Source organism: Lampetra fluviatilis, chromosome 7 (genome assembly GCF_964198595.1).
Source record: "Lampetra fluviatilis chromosome 7, kcLamFluv1.1, whole genome shotgun sequence".
NCBI classification, from domain to species: domain Eukaryota; kingdom Metazoa; phylum Chordata; class Hyperoartia; order Petromyzontiformes; family Petromyzontidae; genus Lampetra; species Lampetra fluviatilis.
In genome coordinates, this window is record NC_136281.1 from 3,111,395 (window position 1) to 3,131,637 (window position 20,243).

Genomic DNA, 20,243 nt, shown 5'->3' on the forward strand with positions numbered 1-20,243 from the left:
TCGGCAATGCAGGAGATCCGCGAGGAGGCTGCGTCAAACCTGTGCGCCGTGGAGGAGCTCACGGGGAGAGAGCAGATCAAGTACCTGGAGTTGTACACCATCCTGCCGGCCGAGATGTCCACACAGCTCGCTCACATCTCCATCACTCTACAGGCCGTGCTTGACCAAGTACGTGTCTTTGTGCGGAGCAGCATCTGTTTGACAAGAGCTGCAGGCCCCGTTACTTTATGCACAGTTCAGAATCAGAATATTTATTTATACTGGAGGAATCCGACGACCTGTAAAGCTCTTTTTACAGATGTCCAGTAGAGGCGGGTAAGAATATTACAACAACAAACAGCACAAAAATATGATATTAGTTCAAAGTATAAGAAAGGTAATCAAATCACCCAAACGCATACAAATAAAACTAAACCATCCCCATCCTACTAGACAAAGCCCACTGAGGCATGAACCTATATTCCACAAGTGACCTGGCCATAAATGACAATGCAGGCAGGGCGGCCGGGATAATGCATTCTGCTTTCTGACTAGTTGGCTGGATTCGGATTGTGCAATGAGATGTGTACGTGACCATCCGTATCCCATCTCATCCCCCATCAGCCCCACTTTGCCTCACTGTTGCCTGCTTAAGAATGATCGAGATTGTGCCGGAGTGGCCAAAATATTGGCGCAATCAGAGCTTAAATTTACCCGGGTCTGTCTGGGTGGGTGACCAGGAACATATTTCCGCATCTGTCACACCACATCCAATATACCGCTTGCTATGGCTGTGGTTACTTAGTCACGCATTAGCTCTAGCTTACCAGCGACACGGAATGTTCAATAACAAATGAAGCCCTGGGCGTAATGATGAAAAATGTAAGTGGGGAGGAGACTCTTTCACGCATTGTGCCCATGGGTGTCCTTCAGGCCCAGGCAAAGGAGAAGGCCCTGCTTCAGGCCAGCAGCGCACAGGAGGCGTTTGAAAGGAAGATCACCGACATCACGGAGGGGCTGTGCAACATTGACCGTTCTCTCAAAAACAAGGCCACCAACCTAGCCCAGGCCAAGACTGATCAACAGGTAGGGGGGTGCTAAAGCCACACAAATGGCTTATGAGGAACCCCAAAACTTCCAACTTGTGTTTAACAACATGGACCAGATTCAAGTGCAGTATCGACAAAGCATTGTAAATACTTCACCTTGACGATTTGCTCCATCGGTGGAATGAAGACATTGGCATGCTTTTGCCAAAAAATATATATATGGATGAAAACAAAACATGGATCCACCTGTCTCTTTTGGGAATTGGCATTTAATTTAGATTTTTTTTTAATCTAGATTTTTTAAATTACAAGCTAATTTCTTTAGAACTGCTTTTTGCGTTGAGTTTATTGTCCTTCCCCCACAACTGATTAGCCCAGTTGGCTACATATGTTGGGTTGTTAAAAATGTATTAATACTGACACCTAGTGGCAATGTGTTTAACGTCATTACAATAGACTACACCGTTTTGATAGACCTAGGCCGGATGAGGAATATTGTCTGGGTTTGGTCTGTGCAAAAGGTGGCAACCCTATAAGAAACATTTTGCAATAACATGTGCATCTGGACCAACATTTAGTCCTGTTGATTGACTCTTTTGAATTTATTTAGCCACGTATGCAGAAACGGGCTTGTATTTTTGCCGCAAATTCCCCTTGAGAAGTATCTCAAATACATCAGCAGTATTTGTAATTGAATCTATCTTGGAATACTCTTTAGTGCTCCTCTCTTGTTACCATTGTAAAATTAAATTCCCCATTAAAAGAGCACCCGTTAAATGAACTGTAAATGCATTGGTACGTTGGGAGGGCTCCAGGGCCTGGACGTGCAAAGCAAAGACAAAGATCGCCCATATAGCCTTGACAGACTGTTGGGGCAAGTGCAGTTAGCGAGCACCTGGCCGTGCGCACACTGAGCCACGAGCACTGTACAGTGAATTAGAGGACTAACAAGCACCAGCTGATGCAGCGGAGGGTTCGACTCCCAGCAAAGTGTGGCATTGTTTTCCGTAGCGTGTGTGGGAGCGTCTGGATGGCTGGCATGGGCGGCTCGTGGAGCTGGACGCTGGCGTGCAGGACTTCACCGAGCAGAACCCCGAGCTGGGCCACGCGATGAGCGAGCGCACCCTCACGCTCTCACACCTGTACCAGCAGGTGTGCAGGCAGGCTGAGTACCGCTCTGTCCTGCTCACCAAGGTATGGGCCGCACAGCTTCCAACAAATACCCATACGCGCCACAAAACATTGCAGGTGCTGTCATCGTACATCGTAGAATGTGTGTTTGTAAGAAAAAAAACGCGATACTCTCCAAAAGGAGCAGGGATTCATTCAGATTTCTGTGAATGTGTCGTTGGTTTGCTACAGGCTTTCGCTAAGTTTGACGAGTACCAAGACCTGCACAGTGCGGTGCTGAAGTGGATTGAGAAAGCGCAACACTTGACGTTGACCGACATCGTTTGGAGCTCGGCAACCAAACTCGCTGAGCAGCTGATATCTCATCAGGTCATTTATCCGATTTCAGTCTTCTTTTTTTGCTTACCACTTACAAATTCATGACATCTTTTAAGAAACTACATTTGCACTTGTACACATCTGCCGCAGTCATTTTTAAATGCCAAGAGACTAACATCACTTTCATTTTTACTGGGGCCTTGGTCATCTCTGCAGACCATTCTGCATGAGTCGGCCGAGACCCTGGTGGACCTAGAGGCCATGCTGGGCAAGGTGGACGTCCTGTCGGCCGTGTATGAGGTGGAACACCTCGTGCAGGAGATCACGGAGCTTGACCAACGCATGGCCTCACTCCAGAAGGTCCTCCAGGCCCGCCTGCAGCTCTTGCTGGATGCCACCAAGGTCAGAGCCCTCTGAAGTCATATTTTCAGCACTGATGTGAAATTTGCACATAGAGCCCTTTTATGTCCATTTGTATGTTGAACTTCTTTCGCACCGTACGTAGCCAAACGTGTCAATCAATTGGCTTCGTATGGTGGAGCTTTCTAACACGAGCAGACCGGTGGTGGATTTTCACAGTGGAATTTGTTGGGAGATTTCTGTTCTTAAGTGGAGTGTCGCGTGGCGTGGATCTGCTCAGGACATCGAGATGCTCGAGTCGGAAGTGCAGTCACTGCAGGCGAGCGTGAGACAGGCCAAGGCCATGCTCGCTTCCCCAGAGCTCACCCAGCTGGCGCTCAAGGAGCAGCTCGTGCACAGACAGGTTTGTAGAGAGTTCGCACGGAAATATACGCAGGACGGGCATTCTGAGAGCAGCCACTGCGAAATCAGTCTGCGGAGGTCTTCATTGTGGTATTGGTTCTAATTGTGTAATATCACACCACATTGCAGATAATGATCTCGGGTTACTTTTGCATATAAAGGCCAACAATAAATGTAATTGATTACTCCGATTAATCTACAATGCTTTCAACGTTGCTAACAGTAGACATCGCTTTGGTCATTTGGAACACGCCCCCCTGTTCTTGGTTTTTTTCGGTAAAGTCACGTAGAAGGGAAGTAATAAAATAATAAAAATAAAACATAATAAAATGAAACAATTCTCACGACGTTTCGGCCACAACGCAAGCAGCCGTCCTCAGGCGAAGAAATTCTTCGTTCTTCATTCTTCGCCTGAGGACGGCTGCTTGCGTTGTGGCCGAAACGTCGTGAGAATTGTTTCATTTTATTATGTTTTATTTTTATTATTTTATTACTTCCCTTCTACGTGACTTTACCGAAAAAAAACCAAGAAGATGAATCCCTGCAGTCACGAAAGCTTTAAATCGAAACGCTCCCCTGTGTTTTATACTATGATCGAGCGAACGTTTCCGTACGTCGACTCGCCGCGCCACTTTGTCCTGACTGGCGCGTCGTGTCTCTTCTGCGGCCGCACACCCAGCGACTCCTGGCCGACATGGAGCTGTTCAAGCAGAAGGTGGCGGCGGTGCAGCATCGGCAGGGCGGGCTACGCGTGCCGGCCGAGGTGCTCGTCTCGCTGCCCATCCTCGGCACCGCCGCCCATCTCCAGGACGAGGCCAGCCGCCTGCAGCACCGCCTCATCCGGCAAGTCAGCCTCCTGCAGGTGCGTGCCCGCCACTGCCTTCGCGAGTGGCCATTGCGCGAAACGTTGCTTGGCATGGTGTTCGACTTTTCGCTCTGCGTCCATCGATTTACGCCATGTGCTGGGAGCTTTATCAGGAACTTAAGGAGCGAAAGTGTCGGACATCATGCTGAACAGGACGTGGTACAATCCGAAAACACATCAGGGAGCTATAGAGTTCAACCGCAAATATATATTGCAGTGGTATTTCATCAGCATTCAATTGTTCAGTGAAGTCTCCCTCTGATGAGGAATGAGTCGGCTCTTAATTGGTACTTATTTTTGTCGAACTTGGAGGAATCATAAGCTCGGTTGAGCTCTGAATAGGATTGAGTTAAATTAAGTTAAATGATTGTGAGTCAAATGCTCTAACACAACACGTCCAGTGCGAATCAGATTTACAGATGATGAAAACATGTGCCCCGAGCGTGGACAAAGGGGTTTTCTGAAGAGTCTTCAGAAGTAGTTCTCTGACGTCATCTTTTCGAGCCATTCTCTGTCACGGGGTGATACACTGCTAGCTGTAGTATTCCATAGGGAAACATTCCTATCATGACACAATACCAATGATGCAATAAAAAAAAAATTGGAGGGGCCGGGAGGTGGAAATCATTTATTCAAAGTTGTATTGTGCTGCAGTATAAGTAGTGGTAGCAATAGCACCAGCGCTACCCAGGGCTCGCGTCAGCGTCGTGTGTCTGTGCCGTGTACGGCGACTGCTAGGAGGCAGACGCGCAGGTGGAGCGGCAGGAGGCCGAGGTGCGCCGCGTGCAGCGCCTGCTGGAGGAGGCGCGGCTCGAGATGGAGGAGGGCCCCGTGTGCCCGGGCAGCGTCGCGGAACTCACGGCACAGATCGCGCGCCATGAGGTGACGTTCGCACCTCGCGCGGCCACGGCCAACCGAGGTCTGCGTGTGAAGCCGAGGCCTACGTGTAGATTGCCACCGTTGCTATTGCAAAACCGCAGTGACAATGTCTCGGGAAGACATGTATATTTCTTAGGACAGCGACTTCAAACAGAGTATTATCCTGGGAAAACCAGGACAGGAGGCAACCCTGCTTATGCGGGAAGCCGAGGCACGCTACTGCAGACTCCCATGACACGAGCGAAGTGCAGGCCAAACGGCTACGACTACTACTGTGTTTACGTCAGAGCCTTGTCGTTACAAATGTATGCATAAGCAATATATTGTGACTGTATAAATAACATAAGGTGTACCCTTGGAAGGCCTGACAGGAGCCATAGGAGAGCTATAATTTGAGAAGTTACGGTGAAAATGTCTTCCGACTGAAGTGAATGTTGGGCAATGCTCATATTTGTTGATGGTCAAGAGGCAGTGATGCTGGATGTAATTATCAACGAAACGTCGTACTAAAAAATTGTAAATGATGTTGATTCACTCTTCAACACACCGGTGGGCTAAAGTAGTGAACTATTTGTCTTTTGTTAACCTGACACTTTTTTACTGATTGGCCGTGTCAGGTGGTGGAGGGTTACGACACATTTATAAATAACGCGATCTAAACCCAAAAACGTTTATTATGAATAATATTGGTCGCGAAAGCCTACGTGTTAAAGAAGACTAGACGACAAATTTAGTAAAATACCCATTTGATATGATTTCCTTTGCCGTAGCGGTTGCTGGATGTCATTGTTGTCGGCTGATGCCAATGTGAATATGTTGCCTCTTCCTCTGTGTTATGCGAGAATAGGAGATATCGGACAGGATACAGAGGTACAAGGAGCGGATCCTGGAGCTCACGGCACAGAGCCGACACCTGCTCATCCAGACAAGGGAGGCGGCCATGCTTCTTACAGTCGACGAGGATGGGGGAGACACATCCTCGCGGGATGGGGACGACGACGACGACGAGATGGAGTTACATGCATCACCGCGCCACCTGAGCACTTCCGTCGTCATGGTGAGGAAGCCATTGGCAGCGCCACAATTTTGCCAGTAATATGAGAACCACTGTCGTCATGGTGACGGAGTGCCTGCTGACGCCGTTCCTGACGTAAGGGAAGCCCATTGAAATCCCAACTTTATTTCCTCCAATCATCCGATGTAATGAATTCTGTGAAAAGGCAAAAAAATCATGGAAATTCGGTGATGCTCTCATGTTACGGCTTTGTAAAAATGTGTGTTTGTGCGTGTCAGTTGTAAATTCTTTTTTGACCCACCCAAGATGCAACGCGCGTTTTGTCACACAATGCGCATAGATCTTCGCGTGGCGATTTTTCCCAAAGGAGACGGCATGGTCAGCATTTTGCGCTACACGATACACGTTGCGCACAATAAGCGCGGTCGCTCAGAGCTTGGCCGTTGGCAGAGTGTCCTGTGCATCTTCGGCGGGTCTCCCGTGACACAGCGCGAGTTGTGGTTGACTCTTATTGAACTGGGGCCGGGGGCTGCTCACGGCAGGTGACAGCTGGCCGCTGTCACACCGTGCTGACACCCGTCAACGAGGAGTCTGGGGAAGAAGACGAGGCCAGTGAGGTGGCCTCTCCAGCTCGCTTCCTCTCGCCGACCAAAATCCACAGCTCATTTACGAGCCTGTCCACAAGCCAGGTACCAGCGAAGGTCTCACTGCTGGTGGATGGCATGGGTGGTCTAGCTTGGCTGTGGCTGAAGGACTGTCTTGCAAGACTTCCCTCTGCACACTGTGGATGCAGCATGGCGGCTCCTGTGGCTTCTTCTCCGGGGATGAGGGCATGGCATGTCTTCATTGTATCTCCATGACCCCGTGGCCCCTTGAGCAGCATGGAACTTTGATTTCTTTTTTTTCCGTTTCCTTGGTTCACTTCGGTAAAGCATGGTCCCTGAAACTGCTTTTGGTGACCCATGTTGATCTGCCAGATCCTGGAGTTGCCGTACACCTTCCTGTCCTATCCTGTGGTGGTGGCGTCGGTATTAGCCAAAATTGTATGGGTAACATGGAAAATCCATGACATTTTGAGGCATGGATTTAAACCCCATTTTTATTTTTGTGATACCAGCATGGACCTTATTTCTCACTCTCTGAATGATATACCAAAGTAATTGTGTCTCGTTGGTCCTGTACTGTTGGATGAGCATGGCTATCAGAGAGAAGTTATGGTAAACGTGACACCATATCTGCACTATCCACTTGTTTATGTTCATTTGTACATGTTTTAATTTTACTTGCTGTGAACATGAAGATTATCTTCTAAAGGTAAAGTATCATACAATAAATCCTCTTTTTAAACGGTCACAGGTCTGAAATAACACAAGCTTATTCATTTGCGTCATCATTGGTCAGTCTTTTGTCCACACGAGAACACCAACAATATGGTGCACGTTGTCAAGAATACCCAGCAAGAGTTGTGTTCATACGCATTTACCGATTCGTGGACGTAACAGTTGTCAGCACAGTTTGCACCGTTGCCATTGGCTACAGTTGATGAAAATAAGCGTTCATTCCCCTTCGAGCCGCGTGTGCAAAACAAATTGAACGCAGGTGTGCTTTTGTGTCTAATCATTTATTTGCTCAGCTGGAAGGTGGTAATCCAGCCTCTTTGCTTTTAACCTGCTGTGAGCTCGCCTCGTGCAGCCACAACGTTCTATTAAAGATGTGACTTGCTTACTTCTGATAACCTCCAAATTTAATTTGTACGATAGGTTACCGACAGCGATTATATAAAGCCCAATCGTCAACATAAATGTGAGAGGCTAATCGAGTTTGTGATCAGCATTCACGGCCTTATATTATCGAGGCGTTTTCTAATGAGTTATTTGTTTTTCCTTTCTGTTTGAATTAATTAAAAAAAAATGTGACGCATTGCAATGGCATGACCCACTTTGCACCGAGTACCAACCTACAGGGGTTGTTTTTTTCCCAGACTCAATTCGTGCAGTCTCAACAGGCCCAGCACGCGATGTTAAAAACGGTCACGTTGAGACTGCTGCTTTCCCAGTGCCTCATTAAAATGTGTGGCCCAGTTTCATTTCGTTCCTTGTCGTTAACGTGGCCAGGGTCGCAGGCCGAGGGAGAGCGGAACGGCCTACGAGGCCTCCGTGCTGCACCTCGCCGCTCGCATGGAGGAGGCTGAGGCCCTGCTGAAGGTGCTGGGGACGGGTGGTGGAAGCCCCGAGGCACGGCTGGCTGAGCTACTGGTGAGATGAATCCGTTGAACTTTTGTAGCTGACGCTGCGTGCAGCCAAGCCTCCACTTGTTAAGGCATTACGTGCATCCACCGTGTCGTAATCATGTTGGATGGAGGGCAAGTTGTAGCATGCGCATACCCAGTTGAATGGAACCATAACTGATATGCACTGGTACAAATGACTTGCAAGCCACGCACTCAATGTCGACGTGCAGAACAAGTGTCCCTAGGGTTTGGCTGATGTTGTAACAGGTAAGTAAGTTGTGCAATTCCTGTCGTGTGGTCATATTAACCCAAACAAACTCGGCTCAGCTCCCACAGTGAAGTTAGACCACTTATAGTCTATCGGAGTACTTGTATGCAAAAACCCTTTCATGTGCAATTACATTTATCTTTTATGTGGTTCACTGAAAAATGCAATTTTTTTATTGCATTCATAATTATTCAAGTAAGAGATCGTGACATTTTGTGAGTAATTGACCACATTCGGTTTTGTTTTAAAAGGCGCCCTTGTCTTGTAGCGGTGTTCCATGGCCTCTGAGGGGCCTTTTGAAACGACGGCGAATGTTGAGTACGCAAGGAGCCGCACACCTCAAACTCTCTCTTCCTCTCTCGTCTGCCTCTTCACACTTTCCGCCACCCGCTACCCCCCCCCACCCCATACTTCCCCCCCCCCCACCCAGCGGGTGCAGGAGGATGTGTGCAGCGTGCAGGACGGCGTCCTGGAGCTGCAGACCCACTTCGCCGAGGAGCTGGTGGACGAGACGCTGGAGGGAGACACGGCCGAGCAGCTGCGCACGCAGGCTGAGCTCACCGCGCTGGCGCAGCGCGCCGCCACCCTGCGCTCCCGCGCCGAGCAGCGGCAGCAGCAGCTGGAGGTGATTAGGATCGGAAACGATCCCGGAGTGGTCCTTCCGCCCCATGGTGTTGCACATCGAACGTCCGTCAATCGGCATGCGCAAGATAGGCGCCACTTTCCACGAGGAGTTGTTGTTCTCACAACAAAGATCCCCTGTATAGCCTTAACAGACTGTAGGGGCAAGTGCTGTTAGCGAGCACCTATGAAGGCCGGAACGGTACACGAGGGGTGGGTGGCCAGCACCACGCCCGACCGCCTCTGTCTCCCCAGTGGCGATGTTTACACACTGCACCAGGTACTCATTTGAGGCTGAGTCAACCTAGGGACCGGTTCAGATAATCGTCACTGGGTGTTGGCCGTGAGCGGGAATCGAACTCGGGTCGCTGGGTTCGTAGCGCAGCGCGCTCACCGCTACACTACCACTCCCCATTGTGTAACAGTAACTTTTTTTCTTATTATTTCATGTTAAAGTGTTTAATTTGGAAAATCCCTTGAGATGGAGCACCTCCTTTGCAAGAGTGTGCAGTATCCAAACTATGCTTCCTCACATCAGACAACATTCCAAAATCTTCATGTGATTTTCATCGGTGACTGCCTTCATTTGCACCTTCCTATGTGTTTACGGCTTATTCATGTGGATGCTATTTTACTGTTTTTCTTGTCTGCTCATTCTCTAAAACCTGCATATGAAATAATTATTTTCTTCTTCACTATCCTGTGCTCATAATTGTTCATTATATCCTCCCCCTCCTGTGTCGTGTACTCGGTCCAAGCCTCTGTTAAGCGCGAGTGAATTGGTAATTGGACGCCAGGCCGAGGAGCAGGCGGCGGTGGAGTTGCGGCACGAGATTAGTCTGGGCACAGACAACGCTGAGGGTGGCGATGTGAGGCACGTGGCTGGGCCTCGAGCCAGTGCCTGGGGCAGCGTGATGATTGCGTCGGATGGGAATGCGGGCGGGCCTACGCCTGCGCCGTCCCGGCATTCTCACAACGGGGCCGATGTGCTCACCGGTGAGACCGAACCGTTGCAATCGAGAACTGGTGCACGGACGGAGAGAGGCGCAGCTCATCCTGCACACCTTCAACGCGGCGACGTTAGAGATAGTGCCGACGCGGAAGGAAGTGCGTTCGCTGCAGAAGGAGAAGGAGGAGAAGAAAATATGCAAACCGAATGCAACAGCAAAACGGCCAACAGAGGTTTTCACCCTCGCGATGACAATACGGAGTCGGCACAAGATTCTGGCATTTGCTTGTCAGAGAATGACCGTGAAACAAGCCTGCTGGCGCCTACCAAGCCTGGTTTTGCTGGAAACTTGTTCAGAGACGAACGCTTTGGGTCAGCCGGTGCACAAGAACAGCAAGATGCGGAGAATATTGAGCGCTCCTCACCTGTGGTCACTGGACTGTCTGAAACTAGGGGAGGCGATTCTCTACCATCTGACTCAAGCTCGTTGGAAGCAGAAGGTAACGTCTTCATTGAGGGCGGCGTAGAAGATGCTGGGAGTGAGGTTGGCACCAACGTGAGCAACGCGGCAGTTTGTGCCGCAACGGCAAATGCGCTCGGACAGGATGGTGCTGCTTCCACGCCCCGTGCGCGCGCGCAAGCAGGGGGTGAAACTAGCGCTCGCGGACACCTGGATCTACACGCAGCAGCAGCAGCGTCGCCACAGCTGGTTAGCGCTCGTGTCACAGAGAGCGGTGGGCAGGCCAGCGACGCCGAAGAAGAGAGGACGAAGCCCGTTCCAAGCGGTCAGGACGGGTCGATCGGTGAGAGTGATGAAACCCAAGTGAGTAGCAGTGCAGACATTTGTGAATTTCGCCAACTGGCTGAAGCCGTTTCGAGAACTTGCCCCGCTGCTTCTCATGGTTCACAGTTGGAGAGAATAAAGAGTCAAATTACTGAGAACATAGAAACCGGGCTGTTCCCTGAAGTTAAAAGCGATGGTTTTTCTGGTAGTTACACAGCTGCCAGTGTTGGTGAAAACAACGTTGCCACTTCTTTCAGCGCAGAGATGGATGTTGGAAAATATTCATCAATTGATTCTTTCGGTGTAATAAACAGCAGTGATGCAGACACACGTTCAATCCGCAAAGATTCAGAAAGCACTCCTACTACGTATTGTGATGACAGCGGAGGTTTAAAAGTCGACAGTTCTGCAAATGTAGAAACCGATAGAAATGAGTTGGGAAGCGTTGCGATGTTAGATGTCAGTGTTTTCTCAAATTATGGAAGTATGGCATTGGCAGAACCAAATAATATCAAAGTGTATCTTCCTGATATATGTACTGAGATGAAACAAGGGCACTCTTACGAAGAGTCGAATGATGGTGCTGCAGGCACCGAGGTTTTTGAAGACAGAGATGTAGTCGGTGCTGAGAAAAAGGCAGCTGCTGCAAGCGAAAGTGGCGTTGTCTCCACGCACATTGGTGGACACGTGCATACAGACTCCCTCTGTCACCCACTTGAGCTTCCTCCTCATGGTAATGAACTTAGAATGCACTCTGATGCACTGACAAAACACGAGGCGGGACAGCATGGCTTTTGTGCTGGGGCGATGCACCAGGGAGAAGGGTCTGCTCTTACGCTGCCATGCGCATCACCGCCAGACTCGCGTGGTGACGTAGAGAGAGCTGACATCTGTCATGCATTTTCTACTGGAGGTCTACAACAAGCGGACACCCATGGTGATTCAAAGCTGATTTTCCTGCCCGAGACAGACGTTAATCAGGCCACTGTACTTGCCAGATGTGCTTCTCAAGAAAGTTGGCCAGAAGGAGTAGGTTGCACTGTCTTTACTCCAGAATCTGAGGAAAGTTTGGACAGCTTTGTCGGTTCGGTTTCGTCGGGTTATGTCACGATATCCAGCGCTAGCAGAACAGAAGTGGAGCATGACGAATCCAGCATTGGGGCAGTCGATACTTTTCCAGATAAGGGTTATATATCCGCGGGTGATGTCGCTTTGGAGTTTTGCCAACCTCCTCCCTGTGAAGAAAGTGTGGATAGGCATGCAGAGTGTAGTGCCATAGATCCAAAAACACAGAATTTTGCCATTACGAATGCAAACAGCAATGATGAGGAAAAAGCCGTAACTGATTCTGGCGTTACTTCGCCTGACCAAGCACGCCTTGGTTGTGGGAGCCAGTGGCACCCTTTGTGGCAAACGGTTGATTCTCCCGACAGTGACTCAGAACCAAAGCGCCACGCCATCTCCGAGTCGATTACCGCGTCAACACACAATACTGAAAGACTCAAAGAAATTCCACGTAGGATATCGGACAGCGGTGTGAAAGCTTCAGGTTATTCGTTAATGCCGGAGTTGGACGGTGCACAGAGCTCACTGACACAAAACAACGAAGTTGCTTTCAAAGAAACTGAGCATGTTCCTGAAGCCGACGACGTGGAAAAGACCTGCCGTGCTGCAAACGTTGAACCTGACGCGGCGTCACCTGACGAGGGTTCTGCAGAGGACGACTCATTCGTGGAACGCGTCACGTTAGAGAATACAACCACAGCCCCTGCCCAAGCCTCCAGCTTCTTCCGTACACTCCTTTCCAAAGTCCTTCCTTCCTTTCTCTTTTCTGTGAGTCACTTTCCACATTTATACATTTTAAAAATAACTTTTTATATCATTTTCTCAATTTCGCATTGTTCTTCTTTTTCTTTCCGCTACTACTGCTGCATCTGCACATTGTTTTGCCTTCTGTTTTCTCATTGTTCACTGCAGCCCATTGCAGAAAGTGCAACATGCTCCGATTCGTCGCGTCACTCCCCGGTGCTGGTTAGTGTAAGTAGCGTGTGGCAGTTGCAGCCGTGTCGCCGGTGAGGCAATTTGTCGCGTTGAACAATCGTGTGTTTGGCACCTAATTTGTGTGCGTTTTACACCTAATTAAATAGCTGAACTTTTGAGCCTCATCGTAAGCCGACGGCAATAACGAAGCATGATGCGAAAGGAGCGTGTCAATTGTGACAATGAGCCATAGTCTGGCGCTACGCGTGGTGGTGTGTGTTTGTGCCAGGAGCGGCTGAGCGCCGACTTGCAGCAGCGGCGCACGCTGCAGACATTTGAGCAGGAGGCTGCCGAGCTGCAAGCGTGGCTGCAGCGGCAGCACGAGGCCCTGGGGGTGGGCGCCTGCTCCTCGGCCGACAGCCCAGCGGGAATGGAACTGCAGCTCCTCGAGTGCCAGGCAAGCGGTGCCATCGACGCAGCGGGTGCAGGGCACACTGAGGGTTCATCCTCGTGAGAAAGTACTCTCAATTACCGTAGTTGACATTTAATCGCCCCCCAGTGGCTCTGCGACTGTGCGTTCACACGAGGCATTGAAATGCATTGGCCTGTGTTTCCCCGCAAGGGTTCATGTGGTCATATAGTGCAGTGGAATTAGACGGGATAGACCACTGAGCCAGGTGGTGCTGTGGTTATTGTTTTCGACTTGCAGTTGTTGTATTTACAGTTCAAATTATGGTGGAGGAATGAGTCAACTCGTCATACCTTTGGGTTGAGTAAAATCAATACCGCTCTGTGGGAAGTCTCTAGTGGTCATCCTATGGATGGCGTACCCCCCACCCCCCCCCCCACCGTAGGAATGTGGAATGTCCACCACTTGCTCAGAGAGCCTCCGGTGGAGATAAGTGCCTCCGCGTTGCTTGCCAGAGGAGGACGATTTTGAATAAAGAGCTCACCTCCGGCTGTTGTTGCAGTCGATGTTGGGCGAGATTGAGCGGAAGGTGTCGTGGCTGGAGAGGGAGGCGGGCGACGCGGGGGGAGCGAGGCACGAGGCGGAGGAGCTCGCCGACAGACTCGTGGCACTCAGGGCCGCGCTGCTGGAGCTGCAGGCGGCGCTGCTGGAGAGGCAGAGCAGCATTCAGGTACCGCGCAGAGTGGGGTCGGGAGTTGCCGTCCGGCGTGATTACTCGCACAGACACAGGGTGACTGCTCACCCAGATCTGTCGTGACTTCACTGCCAAGCAATAATTATTAAGAGTAATAATAATGTACAGTCCCCGTGCCGTGTCCATACCTGTCAACCCATACGGTTTACCCATATTCTTGTACAGGGAAATTGAGTACAATTTTTTTTTGTCTATTTGTTTGTGTTTTTCCCTTGTGATGGGACTTTGTAGGATGAACGTTGAGATTTATAAGGGCACGGGGTGGCCAATACGGTCCGAATTGATCTGTAATAAGGCACTGATAAGGGGTTGACATGAATGCATGTCAGTCATGAGGGTTTTTGTTGGACTATACTTCCAGATTCCAAATGCTGGCCTCTGCAGCTTTTTAAAAGGGGGTGGGCGGACAGGGGGGGGGGCATCAGGACTGATTGAGATATCACTCGCCACTGATGTTAACCGTGTTGTTGAACTCATGTCATGGAGTCAGGATCCTTGGTTCAGATAGTTCAGTGTGCTAACCACGATGCCACCACTCCACCCTATACATTACAGAGTGGATGAGTAAGCAGCACCAAGTGTAAATGCTTTCAAGTGATTTCTCACGTGTGTGTGTGTATAGCAGTCAGTATTTTGTACATGGTTACCAAAAGTTAATTTAACCTTCATTGGTAAATTATTTAAATGATTTAACTTATTAACGTAGCGGAAAATGCTTTTATTTTACACTGACTTGAATTTGCAGTGTTCTGTAATGGTCATTTTTTTACACTTATTTTGGCACGCGATGTATGAACCTTGTTTTGCTGCAGGCAAAGTTGTCTTGTCTTGGCGCGGCAGCTGCGAAGAGAGAAAATAATACAGTAAAGTGCCTATATTCTGCTTGTGTGCAGTGTGCTGATAAAAAAAAAGAGTATCACAGATACAGATACATAGTTAGCTGTTTGCAGTGTCGCTTTCTTGGTCAATGAAATGGAATCATGTGAAGTAATTAAAGAAAACATCCAAACCTTTTGGGAGGACATTAACATGCTATCACATTTAATCACCTTTAGTGTGATGCTGATTTACATTTTTTCAACTTTATTTTTGCAGTTAATCATATTCCTAACTGATCTAAAATTCGATTTAACAAGTCATATGTTGACAAGATTGCCAATTTTTTTATGTCCAAAGGCCATTCAAGTGAAACACAGGCTAAGTTAAGTAGTGTCACCACAGGGTCGAGCTTGGATAACCACTCAAACGTCAACTTCACAAGAGCTGTGTGCTCATCCCATGAGGATGAAAGCACTTATTTGTAAAACCTCCAGCGTTCGAGTTAATGACCGTGCAGCACCACTTCCCAGGCATGTAACAAATTGTTGATGTATCCATTAGAATCCATTCTGTACACTCATGATACCCGTGCGTGCGTTAAAATGTTGCGTGGAAGAATTGATAATTTCACAAGTCGTAGAAATTGTATGTAAATATGCTCAAGGTAGCGTTTACAGAAAGTGAGTAAAACTAGGAAAATAGAGGGTAATAATAACAGTAACACAAGACAGTAAATTAATGATGCAACAAATACTTGATTCATTGTATCAAATCTTGACTTTGTGGCAAACCACCGCCGTTGCACTGTTGGGAGGTGGCAGTAGGGAAGTGAATCAATGCGTGCCAAATACTTACTTACCCCGTGTTCCACTTGAGCCAGAGCTCAGGCTTCGCGTGGCTGCCGATGCCGTGTGCCGCACACACCGTGCTGCTGCCGACGTCGCGTCCCGCGCAGCCCCTTGACCCGGGCGCGTGTCCCACACGGCAGGAGGCGTGCGTGGGCATCGCAGACGACGGCACGGTGGAGGCCGGGCCCAGCATCCAGGAGTGGCTGAGTGAGGCCAAAGCGCGGCACGTGGTTCGCCAGGACACGATGCAGAGACAGAAGGTGAGGGCCCCTGCCCTGGCCGCGGACACTCGCTCCTTACAGTTGCAGGCTCTCTATGAGAACACCACTGGCGTACCGCCGGTGAGTTATGAGGAGGGGAACGTTAACTGTGGAGCAAAACGGTTTGTGCTTGCTTGAGTGTGCACCGAGTGTGTCCGTGCAGCGTTTTGGGCGTTAGCCCCTCGTTGTTTGGGTTTTCTCCCAGGTGCTCTGTTATGCTCCCACAAGCCAAATACTCATGAATGGTATAGGGCGATCATCCCAATGTAGGATCCTCTTAAATAACAGCAATTTGACTCGTTGAGGCTATCCTGTATACATAATTGGCATCATTGGTCATTATTGGAGGCATTGATGTCTGTATCAAGAAGGCTTAGAAAAGGAAGTGGGAGACAACTCAATCGAGTCAAGTTATATGGGACTGTAAAGAGAGACGAAGAGAGAGGGAGAGAGAGGGAGTTTCTATGGCTGTGCTGTACGAGGAGAGGGCAATGAGTCGAGCATCAAGGAACGCATGTGAAGTCGACTCCGTCGATTGTGGCTGACGATGGTGTGGACGGTGCCGACTGTTGTTTTCACGCACGGGGCTTCAGCAGGAGCTGGAGCAGCAGCTGGCGGAGCAGAAGAGCCTCCTCAAGTCGGTGGCGAGCCAGGGGGAACTGCTCCTCTCACACAGCAATGAAGCCCAGAGCGGGTACGGCCTGCACGCGTGGCATCACAGGAACACACACCAAAGACTTTCCTCATGTGTCTCCCTCGTCATTATGGTGTATTCTAAAGCGGTGTACTGCTACGTGCATGACAGATTCAGAATTCTGTTCAGCTGGGATGTTTTAGTTCAGCTCTGTGACAGTTTAAAGATACATTGCATATTCTGGCCACAAGCATTGTGGTTCATGCAGACATGATTCCTCGTAAAATATTTCAGTTTGGTGTTTTAACATCTCAACACCTGTTTTGTTGTCGGAAAAAATATTCTCATATTTTGGTACTGGCAAAGGAGGTCCCATGATGACTTTTATTACGTGAGCACCTATCACTACGTGTGTTGTACAGCATCCTGAGATGCAATTGTTTCTGCCATTGCTTCTGGGCGCTGCTCTATAAATCCAAAAACTTTTATGTAAGTACATACGTGTATGTTGAACTATTTTCGCACCATACGAAGCCAACCGTGCTAATCGGAGGTGCGGGGAAGGACAACAAACGGAAGACAAAAAACTGTTCGAAAGACGTGAGCTTTAAATCTAGATTTAAAAGTGCATAGCTTCAGTGCCTTCTTAATATTAGAAGGAAGTGCCTTCCAGATGGCCGTAGAAGCGCATCTGAAGGTGTGCCATGCTGTGACCATCTTTGTTGGATGGCAAAGTCCGCTGCGAGGATGACCAGAGTTCATGTGTGATGGCTTATGCTGCGTGACGAGATCAGCCAAGTGTGGTGGTTGTATTGCAATAGAGCGGTGACATCGTAACCCGTGCAACGTCAAGGTGAGGACACCTGGTCTCGCTCTCTCGTTCATCATAGCCAAGCGGGTGGCGGTGTCGTCGCGGGACCGGATTCTCTCTCCGAGGAGGTCTCCTTTGAGCCAGAGGACGGCAGTCGACAGATGCGTAAGAAATGGCAGCTGCTGGGCCAGGAGGTGGCCAACAAACAACGGATCCTGCTGGAGACGCTGCAGCAGGACACCTCCATGCAGGTACAGCTAGAGTCGCGATTGCTGCTGCGGCTGATGTGAATTCCTGTTGGTTTTCTTCACATAATGCATGAGTTTCAGAGGTTTCAATGGAATAGTTTTAAATTGTACTGGAGGACAAAACGAATTCTGTAAGGATTCAGTACATATCGGGGGGGGTGTACATGTGTCCAAGTGTCCAAGCTCTGATCGTGTACACAACTGCAGATGCTGCATGTACGTGCCGTGTGTATGTTCCGTACACACTCTGTATGTACACTCTCTGAGTGCGTGCTGCATGCGTGTATGCGTAGTGATTAGCACGCTGAGCTATAAACCCAGCAATCCGAGTTCGATTCCCGCTCACGGTCGACACCATTGACGATTATATCTGAACCGGTCTTGGGCCTCCCCTAAGTCGACTCAGCCCCAAATGTCTACCTGGTGTGGTGTGTGGTAAACATCGCCACTAGGGAGACAAAGGCGGCCTGGCATGGTGCTGGCCACCCACGCCCTCATGTGCCATGCCGAACTTCATCGAAGCTCATTAACAGCAATTGCTCCTACAGTCTGTTACAAGCTATACGGGGGAACTTTGTCTTTGTGTGCGTGCGTGCGTGCGCCGGCCACATGGTGAAGGTGTACGGCCGAGCGAGTGGCACTGCGGGCGCTGGGGCGGCGCCATTCCTGGTGGACCACGGGGCCCTAGAGCGCTCGCGAGACGCCGTCCTCATCACCTACAGCGGCCTCGAGGAGGCACTGGAGGACGCTGGCCTCCAGGTGCTGATCAGCGATTGCAGCTCCCCCACCGCCCTCTTGTCGCCTCTGCTCCACTGCTGGATGGACTCATGTTGCACGGAGTTCACTCTGCACGCAGTGTACACATTTTGTTTAAAATGTTTTAGGCGCAGCATTGTTAATCATTTATAACTAAGAACAGTGCATGTGATATTGTAATGACACAGAAAGTTAGCAAGATGGTTCTATACTGGTGTACTTTGGGAAGCTCGGAGTTAGTAAGGCCCTAAAGCTATTTTTGTGCATCTGCGTGTATGTGTCTATGTTTTTACGTATGCATGTATGTATGTATTGGACACCTTTAGGTGCTTACTAACGGCCCTTTCCCCATCAGTCTCTTAGCGTCTCTTTGTTTACGTTGAAAACAGGGCCACCACCCTGTGTCGGTGGAGCTCGGTCTCGAGCTAGAGCAGAAGCTGTTCACGGCCTCCAAGGCCACGAGTGGGTGGCTCGACGGCGTGGAGGACAAGCTGTTTGCCAGTGCTGCTGCGCCGCCTGACGAGATGGAAGCGCACCTGTGTGTGCAGGAAGTAAGGATTTCGTGCACCTGTGTGTGTGCATTTTTATGTTGAACTTCTTTTGCAACGTACGTAGCCAACCGTGCTTATCGGAGGCGTGGGGGAAGGTCAACAAACTAAACACAACAAGAAGCAGTTCTTACTCTCACCATGACTGCAGTTGTTGAATAAACATTTAAAATCTGTTGATTTTCAATACCTTATATAGACATGTAATCAGTGCTATCTGTAAAATTACACATTCAAAATTGAGCCATTGATGGGTTTTCATGACCGCACAGATAAGCGAAGTGTGCGATCAGTAACTGCGAGAAAAAAAAATCGCACACAAACATCGTCTATCGTGGACTGCCGCCCCTTCCAGACACTGTACAGGGACGTGGCGCGAATCGCTGAGGAGGTGGACGTGAAGAAGCAGATGTTCCTGAGCGTGCTGCCCGCAGAGACCGGAAACGGAGCGGAGATCGGGGCGACCCTGGCCACGCTGGGGGAGCGGCTCGGCACGCTCGAGCACATGGTGCAGCAGCGCTCCGACGCGCTCAGGGGGCGCCTCGCGGAGGTCACCGAGTACCAGGTCCGCAGTGGGGTTCACAGCGTCGGCCATTTTGAACGTTTCACATCGTCACGAGCCATAATTCATTCACAACATCTTCGGTTATGAACGTTTTACATCGTCACGAGCCATAATTCATTCACAACATCTTCGGTTTTGAACGTTTTACATCGTCACGAGCCATAATTCATTCACAACATCTTCGGTTTTGAACGTTTCACATCGTCACGAGCCATAATTCATTCACAACATCTTCGGTTTTGAACGTTTCACATCGTCACGAGCCATGATTCATTCACAACATCTTCGGTTTTGAACGTTTCACATCGTCACGAGCCATAATTCATTCACAACATCTTCGGTTTTGAACGTTTCACATCGTCACGAGCCATAATTCATTCACAACATCTTCGGTTTTGAACGTTTCACATCGTCACGAGCCATAATTCATTCACAACATCTTCGGTATTGAACGTTTCACATCGTCACGAGCCATAATTCATTCACAACATCTTCGGTTTTGAACGTTTCACATCGTCACGAGCCATAATTCATTCACAACATCGGCGGTTTTTAACGTTTCACATCGTCACGAGCCATAATTCATTCACAACATCTTCGGTTTTGAACGTTTCACATCGTCACGAGCCATACTCAATTCACAGCATCGGCAGTTTTGACGGTCTCTCAAAGCTATTATCATCTCTCACGGTCCTGCGATGCAGCAATACACCTTCTGTAGCACGTGCACATGAACTGATTTCGTCACTCCATTTTCACCC

At 49.3% G+C, this 20,243-nt stretch overlaps 2 protein-coding genes across 11 annotated transcripts in view; both read left to right on the forward strand.

The window, feature by feature from the left end:
• SYNE1 (spectrin repeat containing nuclear envelope protein 1) overlaps positions 1-20,243 on the forward strand; it is a 152,862-nt gene that overhangs the window by 82,909 nt on the left and 49,710 nt on the right. For 9 of the 10 annotated variants that reach the window (XM_078858176.1, XM_078858175.1, XM_078858167.1 and 6 more), the window contains 19 exons: positions 13-168; positions 913-1,065; positions 2,040-2,222; positions 2,391-2,528; positions 2,694-2,879; positions 3,118-3,240; positions 3,919-4,101; positions 4,843-4,986; positions 5,831-6,040; positions 8,113-8,253; positions 8,927-9,121; positions 13,120-13,287; positions 13,802-13,969; positions 15,801-15,920; positions 16,514-16,614; positions 17,445-17,616; positions 18,232-18,372; positions 18,759-18,920; positions 19,273-19,482. In XM_078858176.1, the coding sequence (XP_078714302.1) occupies positions 13-168; positions 913-1,065; positions 2,040-2,222; positions 2,391-2,528; positions 2,694-2,879; positions 3,118-3,240; positions 3,919-4,101; positions 4,843-4,986; positions 5,831-6,040; positions 8,113-8,253; positions 8,927-9,121; positions 13,120-13,287; positions 13,802-13,969; positions 15,801-15,920; positions 16,514-16,614; positions 17,445-17,616; positions 18,232-18,372; positions 18,759-18,920; positions 19,273-19,482 (3,054 nt within the window). The remainder of the gene's footprint in view (positions 1-12; positions 169-912; positions 1,066-2,039; positions 2,223-2,390; positions 2,529-2,693; positions 2,880-3,117; positions 3,241-3,918; positions 4,102-4,842; positions 4,987-5,830; positions 6,041-8,112; positions 8,254-8,926; positions 9,122-13,119; positions 13,288-13,801; positions 13,970-15,800; positions 15,921-16,513; positions 16,615-17,444; positions 17,617-18,231; positions 18,373-18,758; positions 18,921-19,272; positions 19,483-20,243) is intronic. The other variant, XM_078858170.1, reaches the window with a different exon arrangement.
• LOC144933324 (uncharacterized) lies at positions 9,198-12,926 on the forward strand. Its single transcript, XM_078858008.1, has 4 exons — positions 9,198-9,257; positions 9,915-10,113; positions 10,360-12,683; positions 12,828-12,926. Exons 1-4 carry the CDS (start codon positions 9,198-9,200, stop codon positions 12,924-12,926), a joined length of 2,682 nt encoding a protein of 893 aa, XP_078714134.1.

Bases quoted from the DNA above. Each gene is read 5' to 3' on its own strand.
- LOC144933324 (XM_078858008.1), top strand. From the start codon at position 9,198: ATGCGCAAGATAGGCGCCACTTTCCACGAGGAGTTGTTGTTCTCACAA. The intron at 9,258-9,914 runs GTATAGCCTTAA...ATTGGACGCCAG, and splicing joins TCTCACAACAAAGATCCCCT to GCCGAGGAGCAGGCGGCGGT. The intron at 10,114-10,359 runs GTGAGACCGAAC...TTTGCTTGTCAG, and splicing joins CGGGGCCGATGTGCTCACCG to AGAATGACCGTGAAACAAGC.